At 48.5% G+C, this 11,842-nt stretch overlaps 1 protein-coding gene across 1 annotated transcript; it reads right to left on the bottom strand.

The window, feature by feature from the left end:
- Positions 1-940: 940 nt before the first annotated feature.
- Positions 941-10,230, bottom strand: ADAMTS1 (ADAM metallopeptidase with thrombospondin type 1 motif 1). Its single transcript, XM_060098592.1, has 9 exons — positions 9,133-10,230; positions 7,147-7,493; positions 6,404-6,536; positions 5,848-6,015; positions 5,123-5,409; positions 4,713-4,899; positions 4,448-4,623; positions 2,968-3,143; positions 941-2,797 (listed from the first exon to the last, which is right to left on the bottom strand). Exons 1-9 carry the CDS (start codon positions 9,779-9,781, stop codon positions 2,098-2,100), a joined length of 2,823 nt encoding a protein of 940 aa, XP_059954575.1. The 5' UTR covers positions 9,782-10,230; the 3' UTR covers positions 941-2,097.
- Positions 10,231-11,842: the final 1,612 nt, after the last annotated feature.

Below are 11,842 nucleotides of genomic sequence, written 5' to 3'. Positions count from 1 at the left end.
AATTACATACCCCAAGGATACATAAAATAATTTCATTAGAATGAAATCATACTTCCAAAGAATTGAAGAAATATTCTCTCTTCAGATTCAATATCTGTTCCATTGACAGATGAATGGATAAAGAAGATGTGGCACATATCTACAATGGAATATTACACAGCCATAAAGAGAAATGAAACTGAGTTATTTGTAGTGAGGTGAATGGACCTACAGTCTGTCATACAGAGTGCAGTAAGTCAGAAAGAGAAAGACAAATACCGTATGCTAACACATATATATGGAACCTAAAAAAAAAAAAAAGGTTCTGAAGAACATAGGGGCAGGACAGGAAAAAAGACGCAGATGTAGAGAATGGACTTGAGCACACGGGGAGGGGGAAGGGTAAGCTGGGACAAAGTGAGAGAGTGGCATGGACATATATACAATACCAAATGTAAAATAGATAGCTAGTGGGAAGCAGCCACATAGCACAGGGAGATCAGCTCGGTGCTTTGTGACCACCTAGAGGGGTGGGATGGGGAGTGTGGGAGGGAGACGCAAGAGGGAGGAGATATGGGGATATATGTATATGTATAGCTGATTGACTTTGTTAAAAAGCAGAAATTAACACATTATTGTAAAGCAATTATACTCCAATAAAGATGTTTTAAAAAAATGTATGCAATGAAACATTTTTATCAGTGTTAAAAAGGCAATAAACCAGACATTTTTAAAACAAAACAAACAAAAATTCAAAATCTGTGTTTCAGATTTCCTACCCAGGAATTAAGTCCCATTAAAAAAAATAGACACATGTTCAAAAAGTGTCCTTTTATTATTTCCTAGTAACATATATTGTATAAATACTCTATTTTTATATGACCTTTTACAAAAGCGATATAACTTAAAAGTTTTATCATTAGAAAGAAATGTATAAAAATAAATATGTTATTATAGGCATTTATTACAAACTATAGTCCTTCTTAGAAGGAACACACAGACCAATACTTATAAAGTACATAGAATTTATAGTAACATATTTTACTATATACATATGGAAAAAAGTCATTTTCTTTCATAGTAGAAGAGCTGAACAGACATTCACCAGGATATGACTGTTGGACCAGCTGCTGGGGATGGACCCGCTACCCCTCAGTAGCCTCCCCACCGTGAGATGTGTGTTCTCAATGTCCCCAAACACTGGGGACCCCCTTGTACACACCCCATTCTTGTTCTGGCATTACATTCTTTTTGTGTGATCTTACTTTTTTCAGATACAAACTGTGTTTGTTTTTTTTTTCCACATCCACATTCCTTAAGTAGGCTTACATCAGGAGGAAAGAAATGTAGGAGGTACCCAGATCAATGGGCCTCCCCTAGCTTTTACCAGCATCTGATACATCACTGCTTTTCTTCCCCTTGTAGACTTAATGCTGTTTTTTACAAATACATGGAATTGTTTCTTCGTCAAAATGAATTCACAAATAAAGACACAATAACAGCACAAGAAAGGAAAGATGGAGTCATTTGAGTCACTGGACGTTGCTAAGCATTTCTCATGCTGGACAGTCCTGAATTCTTAACTCTTAGCAGAAGAGATGGCATAAACATTCTCTGAAACCACAGCAGTTAGGAACAGTGATGGTCAAAGATCCTATGTGTATTCCTTTCTCCCTCCATAGGTAGTGAGGTAAAGTAAGCCACATCTTAAACTAAAAATCTCATCTTCCTCCTGCTTTTCATTTCCCAACCTCCATGATACAAAGTATTTCATCAGTACCAGGAAACAGGGATTGTAATATTTCTTACACTTACTTTGACAATTGTTTCTATTTTTGTAAAAACTTGTCATAGACTTAACAAAAGAAATAATAATGCCCTGGGGCTTTCTCATGCTATCTTATTGGTCTGCTATTAATGATCCTCATAAACTACCCTATCAATTTTGTAACTGGAAGGCAGTTCTGATGATTGAACTTCTTTTCTACCTACCTGTACCTCCCAACTCATCGGCACACCTCATTGATCACCAGCAAGGTGCACTGGATTCCTCCAGCCTTCTTGATTTCAGTGCATCAGCCCTTCCCCACTGCCTTTTTCCCTCAACACTGCCCCTGCTTAACTGCATTCTGCCATTGTGCAAAAGTCTATGTAATGTTTAGGTTTCTTTAAAGGATCGCAGCTCTCGTGAGACAACACACCCCCATCATGGGACAGACACTGCAAGGTTCTCTTTTTGTAACCCTTCCCGCAAGTCTTGGAACATGGTGACCAATCCCCCAGCTGCCAGAGGGGGCAAGGCAGGTCCGCACAAGGTCTGGTGCTGGCCGGCTTCACTTCCTTTGCACACTCTGAAGCGGGCTGCCCATTGATGTCTCGGCACTCCACCAGCCTTCTCTGCACACCCTGTCCACATGACTTGGAACATTCGCCCCACTCTTCAATGACCCATTCGGAGAAAGTAGGGATGGCGTTGAAAGATTCCTTCTTCTTCTTCACGAAATAGGTGTATTTAATTTTCGGTCGAAGGGCATTGCCCACTGTCAGGACTTGGATGGTTAAGGGCTCCTTGAGAGGGCTAAAGCTTCTAATTCTTTCCAATGCTGCAGAGGAGCCACTGTATCTCAAGACACTACCTTTGTACGTGATGTCTTGCTCTAAAGTGGACAAAGTGAAGTCGCCATTCAGGATATATGTGCCATCGGCAGCTTTGATGGCAAGGTAGCTTCCATTATTTCTGGATCCCCTCTGATTCCGTTGTTTCACTTCAATGTTTGTGGCTCCGGTTGGAATTGTGACGATATCGTGGTAGCCAGGTCTGCAGACAAGGAAAACAGATATAAAAATCTCTCGTTCACCAGCTAATCATATAATCAATACTTAGCTTGAAACACCAGGTAATCATTTAAGAATGTAATTTTTACCAGACCTGTAAAAAGTTACATCGAAATGATAAGACCTTTGGGAGTATGGCATTTTAACACTTACTTTGCCCTAGTAACTGATCCTGATATTTTCTTGCATGTAGATCCATTTCCTCCACAAATGCCACATTTATCGAACTTCTTTTTGGAGTCTATGATGCGATCACAACCAGCTTTTACACACTGTCCTTGCACGCAGACAGAGGTGGAATCTGGGCTACAAGGAGTGCCATCTACCACCTGAAAAAGTAAGGGCACGTACCTGGTGTCACACATTAACAAGGGCAAGAGATGATGCTAGGATAGTTCTGAAAGTTTTCTTCATTAACATTACATCTTTGCTTTCCTGACTATCAAAATTAAAATAGTACTCTATAACACGGCACACACTACCCTTCTCTTTGGCTTTTTTTCCATCTGAAAATATTATAAATATTTTGATTATTTGTATCCTATCTCACTTTTAGCTAAGGTCAAAAAAGCAGAGCTTTTTGTCAATTTGTTTACTGCTGTATCCCCAGTATCTAGAATACTACCTGGCAATAACAGGTGCTGAATAAATCACTTGAATGTTGAATCTGCAACTGAAGACTGTTTTCATAGCCCACAGTGATAATGACACATGATAATTTCAACCAAATTCAATTCCATTTTCTACCTCAGAGCCAGATTCATCTCCTCAGCAAAACAATGCTTCCATTAGTTCAGTATATGTTCTCAACACAAGAGCTCTCAATGCTCAGACTTTCATTTTAATAAGCCCATTTGCACATACTACTGCTAGTCACCCAGTGACAAGTACTTTGGGCCACACCTGAACTATTTTCCAAAACCACTGGATGGTTTCCATGTTAACACATACTTTACCTAACCATGGGTAAAGGGCTTTTCTTCACATATAGGAGTAATAATAAACCATTGCAAGAATCATAAGCACTGGATTCAAGCTTCATTCATAACCCAAAACAGCACCAAACTCAAAGCAAGCAGTTGCCAATGTATCTAGAAGCAAAGCAGTTCTAACCTGAAATTGAACACGTTAATATATAAATTAGGGCTTCCCTGGTGGCGCAGTGGTTAAGAATCTGCCTGAAAATGCAGGGGACATGGGTTTGAGCCCTGGTCCGGGAAGATCCCACATGCCGCAGAGCAACTAAACTCGTGTGCCACAACTACTGAGCCTGCACTCTAGAGCCTGCGAGCCACAACTACTGAAACCCGCATGCCACAACTACTGAAGTTCTCGCACCTAGAGCCCGTGCTTCGCAATAAGAAAAGCCACTGCAATGAGAAACCCGCGCACTGCAACGAAGAGTAGCCCCTGCTCGCTGCAACTAGAGAAAGCCCGTGCACAGCAACAGAGACCCAATGCAGCCATAAATAATAAATAAATTAAAAGCTCAGCTTTATATATATATATATATATATATATATATATATATATATATATATATAAATTAAAGAAAGTACAGCAGAGCTGGCATGAAAAGGGAGCAAGCTAAGGCCTTGTTTCTTAGGCAAAAAGTCTGAAGAAAAGTCACTACCTTGGGCTGCAAAACGAAGAAGTAACCAATGCCTTTGGCTTGACAGATGAGCTTGCACCTGTCCTTGGGTGAGACTCCTGCGTACTTGGGTGTCCACTCCACCGCGGGCCCACTCCCAAAGGAAGCTTTGGAGAATTCATTGTGTGCCTCACACTGTTCCTCTCGAAAGGTTTTTCCTGGAAATAGAAGGAGACGATGGTGTTATCCGTTTCCGGTCTTCAACCACCCGTTTGCAGCGCATCCTTTTCACCTTCTCTCTACTCACCATTATTCTCTGGACAGTCCTCAATATTGCAGGACCTGTAGCGCACGCGCTTGCCCTCGCAGTACTTCCCTCCATTCTTTGGGACCGGGTTGTCACACTCCCTCATTGTATACTGAACTCCTCCACCACACGTTCTTGAACAGTCTCCCCAGGGCCCCCACAGCCCCCAGCTTCCGTGAACAGGAGTCTAAATGGAGACACAAATGATCAGCGTTAGAAACCTCTACGGAGACCTTTTCAGGAAATAGAAGAGAAAGACATGGGACAAAGAATCAATAATACGACTCTATCCTGTATCCCTGCGAGAGCCCACAGGTCAGGATGCTAACGTGGTATCTAATGTTTTAGCATCACTTGGTCTCTTTCAATTCTGAATTTTAAAGGAGCGTGTGTTGCAGTGGAAAACTCACATCAAAATGCTTCTTGTCAGTCTTGTTCACACACTTGCCGTTGACACACCATTTCCCTTCTCCACAGCTGGTGCCATCGGCCCAGGGGAAGTGTTTGGTCTGGCACACCAGCAATCCGCCAGAGGTGCCTGTGCACCAGAGGGTCGTGCACGTGCTGGCCACATCCGGGCAGTGTTTGGACTCATCCCCAAATGTAAACTGGCACTGCCGGTTGGCATCGTACAAGGTCCCGGGGAGATCAGAGGGGAGCTGTATGGGGCTCTGGGGCTTGTCCATCAAACATTCGCCTGCAAGGAAAAATGCCAATGAATATTAAGAAATAGCAAATTAAAGCATGCAGGGGGTAGATCAGTTTCAGAAAATACTTACCAAAAGCAATAATATATAGCAAAGCGATTTGAAAGCTGAAGAGTTTGGGGGGAGAATGTCAGAGAGATTTAAACTATCATTAAGATATTATTCTCAATGGGATATTTCTGCATTAACAATGACAGGAAATCATTGTTCTGCTAAAAACTTAAGTTAATGTACTCTGGGAGCTACCTGACCAGAAGCACTATCTTTTACTGGAAATTAAGATCTAAAAATGCATGCGGTTGACAATGAAAGTCATTTTGAAGGAGGGAGAATAAAAAGGACAGAAAAGAAAGAAAGAGCTGGTTTCACTAGTACCCTACATGTGGATGGTTGGATAACATCTAGAAAGAGTAGCTGGAGCATCTTACCATGACCATTATCCAGAAATGATGTAATCATGTAAGCACTGCAAGGAGACCAGGGCTGGCTGCGGTCCAAATTGGAAAGCATTGACGCCATCATGTGGGAATCCCGGTTGACACCATTAATGCTGGCACATTGCTTTGCATCATCATGTGGCATGTTAAACACGTGGCCTAAGAAGACATCCGAAACCCACATTAAAATACAGGTCATTTGCAGCACTTTTTTTCCCCAACAGGGATTCATTTGTCTCAAAGTGATATTTCTAGAGGAAGAAATGTGTTTTGGAGATAATCTATTTTAGAGACAATGTCTACTTTTCACAGGGTGTAAACAAACATGTAAATTTCCAAATGTGTCCATAGCTCCTACTATCTTATTTTGCATGCTAACAAAAATGACCATGTTGAGAAGAGTGGAAAACTATTTTCTGCAGTTTCTAGGGAGATTTGGCACCTTAAAAGAACAATATAACCTGCAGACTCTCCCTCTTAAATTAATACATAATTTATCAATTTGAATTCATGAATTGGGCTAACTCTCACTCTAAAACAGACTCACCTAATTCGTGGGTTGTGGTGAAGGCAGCTTGTAAGCCATCATCTTCTATGACCGAGCAGCTTCTGCTGGGGTCACACACAGTTCCAACATCTGCCATCCCAAGAGTATCACATGTCTGGGCGCCACACAGGTCCTACAAGGAGCAAAGGTATGTCCGTATTAACAGAGACAGAGCACGAACCTTGTGATCTAACTTTTTGGCAGGGTGTAACTTCACATGTGCTTTAGGGCATCTACATTCATTGTTGTTGAGCCGTTCTTTTAGGAGTACTTTGTGTGACTTTAAGATTTTCCCCAGAGGGGGAAGGGTAAGCTGTGACAAAGTGAAAGAGCGGCATGGACATATATACACTACCAAACGTAAGGTAGATAGCTAGTGGGAAGCAGCCGCATAGCACAGGGAGATCAGCTCGGTTCTTTGTGACTGCCTGGAGGGGTGGGATAGGGAGGGTGGGAGGGAGACGCAAAAGGGAGGGGATATGGGAACATATGTATATGTATAACTGATTAAATTTGTAAAATAAAAAAAAATTAAAAAAAAAAAGATTTTCCCCAATGCTATTCAAATAAGACTGTGAAACTTGAGATATTAAAATATTAAAAGGAATAAGGAAGATTAATCATGGTAGCCAATTAAAAAATATAAGTGCAAAAATATTGGTAAAATGCCTTACATACTTTTGCTTATTACAAAACTGATTCGCAAGAGAATACTCTCATCATTGGCAATGTCTTCTTCTCACCTGTCTGGTGAAAAGAATCGCAGTGTCATAGTGATCTGCATCCCGGTCACTGGGCGGGTTGTGCTGCTTTTGCCAGTTGCAGAAGTTCCGCAGGGTGAGGGCAGCGTTGGAAGTCACTTCTGGCCCCTTCTGCTCCTCATAGATGACCAGGATCTTCACTACCACCAGGCTAACTGAATTCCGAATGCTGGGGTGTTTGTATAACCGGGCCGCCACCGAGAACAAGGTGAGAAGGTAGTGCTTTAGCCCACTGCCGTGGAACTCTGCCATGGACTGGTCGGCCACAAGCATAGTTTCCACATAGCGGGGGCTGGACACAAATCGCTTCTTTCTTAGGCTTCTAGTTCCTGTAAAGACACAAGGAAGATAGTTTGTTCAGGGGCAGTTTAGCCAAGGATAGTTACCTTCCCAGAGTATATAAAGAAAGCCTAACCAGTCAAAGAAAATAATACAAAAATACACCCGGAGCAACAATAACAAAAATATTTGCATTTCTTTTCACCGAAAATGTTATTTTTAAAGTTTTCTCCTTTACTGTAAATAAAAAAGGCCATGTGCTCCTCTGAGGGGTGTCAGGTCAGGCTTTTTTTTTTTTTTTTTTTTTTTTTTTGAGCAGGATTTCTTTTGTCCTCTCTGAGATCATACAATCTGAAAAAGGCAGTGTGCGCAACCATTCTCCCCAGCTGTAGTAAAATCTTGGAGCAAGGGGGGCAGGCAGAGCCCCTGAGTCACTCTTTCACAGGCCAGGAATCAAATCCTGAATGAGATCATCGGGCTCCACGTGGAAGGCCCAGGACTGGGCTGTGGCCTCTGCCGAGGGGCCGGGCCTGAAGGAATCTCAGCCTGCACTGCACTGCTCGCTCGTTCCACGGGTCCCTGCGGTGGTCTGCTCTTGCCAAATCCGGGCACAAGGACCACTCAGTCTGCCAAGCAGCCGACTGCCCCACTCCCACCGCCCCAGGGAAATAAGTTCCTGCTTCGGACCACGGGGCCACGGCTGATTGTTTCGAAAAGAGCCCTCTGACTCCTGACTGAGACCCAGCCCCCAGGGACGTTCTACACTGGGCTCTGACCACGTAACCGCTTCAAGGAGCGGACGTACAGGGGTGAAGAGGAACATTTTACAAGCCACGTGAGAAAGTTCAAAAAAGAAACAAGGCACCCCAGTGAGTGACAGAATGAAAAGAACTAGACAGGAAGCACTGCACACAACCGAGAGAAACAGGGGAAGGCGGAGCAGGAAGGATCACCGGTGACTTTCAACAGTGCTTCCGAGCAGAATTATGGCCGCGAGAGGGAGCGCAAAGTGGGAGGCTGGTGGGAGGCGCGGAGAGGCGGGGCGAGCCGGGCAGAGACCTCCCAAGCAGGTTCTGCAGAGGGGCCCCGCCACCGCCAGCCGGTCGGGGTCAGACTCTTAAAGGGGGGAAGGGAACTGAGGCCAGTAGAACAGGGATCGTAGCGCAGCTGTCCAGGCTCGCGGGCTGCACATTCTGAGGTCACTATCCCTCCTCCCCCCTCCGTCTCTGCCCTCCTCTGGGCTCAGGGTGCGCGAACAGGCAGCGGTTACAAAACTAAGCGCGAAGCTGCAACTCGACCAAAGGACACGTGCACAATTGTTAAAAAGAAATGAACAAGGTGGAAAGAAGTCGCACAAGCTCACATTCAACTAAAGTGGGAGGCATTGGGTTACCAGCTCTCCCTTCCGGATCAACGCTTCTCCTTAGCAGAAACATCATTAATAACGTCTGTCCTGTCTTGATCATCCATTATTAGGGCAAATGGAATTAACTGCTCCAGCAGGCTTTGGTTAGTTCACCAACCCAAATTTTAAGCCGCATTCCCTCCACACCACGTCTCCGTCCTGTCCGCAGACATAGGCTCGCGTCTGCGAACAGGACTCTACCCTCAAGTCGCGCAGCACAGAGAAGGTAGGGAGAGGGAGATGAATGGAGAGACAAGTGGGAACCACTCTTCTGGGAATGATACCTGTTGGCTGTCCCGTGCGCTGTGTCGCTCGGTCCCGCGATGGCCCCTCCGCCGTGGCGTGTTCGCCCTCCGACCCCGCTACCCCCGCGAGCTGCGTCTCGTCGTCCAGGACCCCGCACCTGGCACCGCCGCCACCCCGCCGCCTCCGCCGCAAGAGATGGAACTGGGGCCGCGCCGGAGGCTCCTCCCCGGCTGCGGCGGCGGGCGCGGGCTGGATGAAGTACTCCTCGCCTTGCAGGTAGAAGGCGCCGCGCACGCCCTCGCAGAGGCTGAGAGCGGCGGCGGAGCTGGGGTCGCCGTTCACCGTGCCAGAGTAGAAGCAGTGCGCCAGGTCGCCAACGGGATCAGAACGCGACGCGTCGGGCCCGGATCTGCGCCCCACCGTCTGGAGCGTGAAGCCGGGGGCCAGGAAGCCGCGGTCCGGCTGCAGCTCCAGCAGCAGCTGCCGGCCGAAGGCGTCCAGGCGGAGGTGCGTGGTCCTGTGTCCTGGGTCGCGCTCCGGTGCCAGGAGCACCAGCTCCTCCTCCTCCTCGGTGGGGCGCCCGCGCACGCCCGGCACGACCAGCAGCACTGAGGCCGCGGCGAGCAGCAGCCGCAGCAGCACGGGCGCAGGCTGCGAGCCTCGAGACCGTCGCGCCGTGTTCCCCATGTCGCCTCCTGCCGTGCGCCTTCTGAACCCCGCGGGGACCGCTCGCGGCACCCGAGTCCTGGGAGGCACCGCGCGCCGCCGCGCACTGAGCGAAGGGGCTATTGTTCGGGTCCGGAGCGCAGAGCCTCGCTGGCCTGCCTCGGGATTGTTAAAATTAACAATTGCTATGATTCTTGGAAAGTGCGCGCAGAGCCAGCCGCAGATGGGGCTCCCGGAGTCACTAGAGAGGAGGCGCTGCAGTTCTGCCGGCGCGCGGGAAGTTTTTCTTCCAGCGAACAGCTGGAGGCACCGCGCAGCAGGCTCTGGCGGGGTGGCTGATGCGGAGACACGGAGCGCCCTGGGACGCCTCCGGGAGAGGGACGACGGGCCACACGAGGATCGGCGCCTGGAGCTCCTCACTTCGGCCTCCGCCTCGGTCGCGGTGCACTTCGCTCTGCGCTGGGCTCTGTCCTCTCGGCCCTACTGCGCGCCCTGGCTATGCAAAGGCCCCAGGCTCTGAGCCGCTTTCCAGCGAGTGCAAGAACGGGGCAGCCCGGGCCGCCTTTTTATAGTCTTTGAATATGTCTCCGCCCACCCCCCCTTACCCCCTTTCTCCTCCCTCTTGGCCGCCTTTCTATCCCCGGGACGCCGCCCCCTGAACTCAGTCGGAGCGAAACCGCGCTCTGCGCCGCGGGCCTGGGCGGGGGAGGGGGCGGCCTCCGCTCTGGCTCGGCGCCACTGGCTCGTCAGTCTGGGGGCGGAAGGCGCAGGAGAGGAGCTGTGAGCAGCACTTTGTACGTCTGGGGCTGCTGCTGGGAGAAGGTACTCCCTGCCACCGCGCTCTCCCCCCGCCGCCTTCCCGGACTACCGTCCCTTCCCGCAGCCCCTTTCTTGCGGGAGCGCAGTTCGCGCGTGGGGCTGAAGTTTCCAGAAGGGACGGTCGGGGTGGAGAGCGGAGTCCTTTCTCCAAGATTTCCCTGCCGGGGGGCTGTCCCTGCGCCGGCCCCCTCTCTCACCGCATCCCACCCCCGCCAGCGCCCGCCTCTTCAATCTGGGAGATGAGCCAGGGCTCCCCTTTCTAGAAAAATACCCCACTCCACCTCTCCATCTCCCTGGCCTGCCACAGCCGGTTTGCTGTAGCGTGCTCTCCCTTCGCCCCAACTTTTCTCGGGAAACCTTGATAGGGCCAGCGCGTCCCCTAGAAAGCGTGCCTGCGTGAGGAAGCCAGGAGACACTTTCCAGGCCATTGACTTTAAAATGGGTTTGCATTTTAAACCTTCGCCCTTCCCCCTTCCACCATCATTCCACCAACCCCCCCCCCCCACCTCCGGCCCCAGCCTTAGAGACTTCTCAGTGGGAACCCGGGTTCACACTTCCGGAATAGGTGATCTGGAACGCGCGGTTCAATTCCCCAGAGCCTAGGGAGGGAACTGCGCATTCTCTTCATTCGAGAAATAATCAACTCCCACCCAGTTTGCCTTCTTCCACCTACTAGCAGCTGCAGGACGTAGGCCAGGTCTGACACAAACGTCAAGGGACCCCACTTTTGCACCCAGGGAGCGGCGGCATCGCTGGGACTACAAAGTGTACAGTGGGGAAATTATGCAGTCGGTTTTCTTCCCCGACCCCTCCCTCCTCTTCCCCGAGGAAGGGAAAAGGCTGCCTCCGCGTTAGGGAAGCGAGAAACGTTGAGCTTTTCCACCTAGATAGGTCCCTAAGCAAAAGCTGAGCAGCTCTTCCATCGAAAAAGAGGGAGGGGTTCAATGACACAGAGGAAGGAAATGTTTCATAACGTTTCCCCAGGCGGAAAACCACGGGGACAATGGTGAGAACGACCGCCCCAAACCCGGGGCAGACCCGTGTCCCTCACACTCGCGCGCTCCCACTTCCTCGCCCGGCCCTGTCTCTTGCCTCGCCGCTCCCGCCCCTCAGTTTTCACCAAGTTTGATCTCGTCCCTTTCATTACTCCTCCCCAGATCTTCCCAACTTCATTCTGTTCTAGCCCAAAGCGTCCCCTGCAAGTCCTCCAACGAGTCCTTCTTACAACTTTTGCTTTCAGAAAACCTCTCCAACTTCCTCTTT

The sequence above is a fragment of the Mesoplodon densirostris genome, chromosome 5 (genome assembly GCF_025265405.1).
Source record: "Mesoplodon densirostris isolate mMesDen1 chromosome 5, mMesDen1 primary haplotype, whole genome shotgun sequence".
NCBI classification, from domain to species: Eukaryota; Metazoa; Chordata; class Mammalia; order Artiodactyla; family Ziphiidae; genus Mesoplodon; species Mesoplodon densirostris.
Note: the sequence above shows the minus strand (reverse complement) of the source record. Positions and strands in the feature narration are given on the sequence as shown.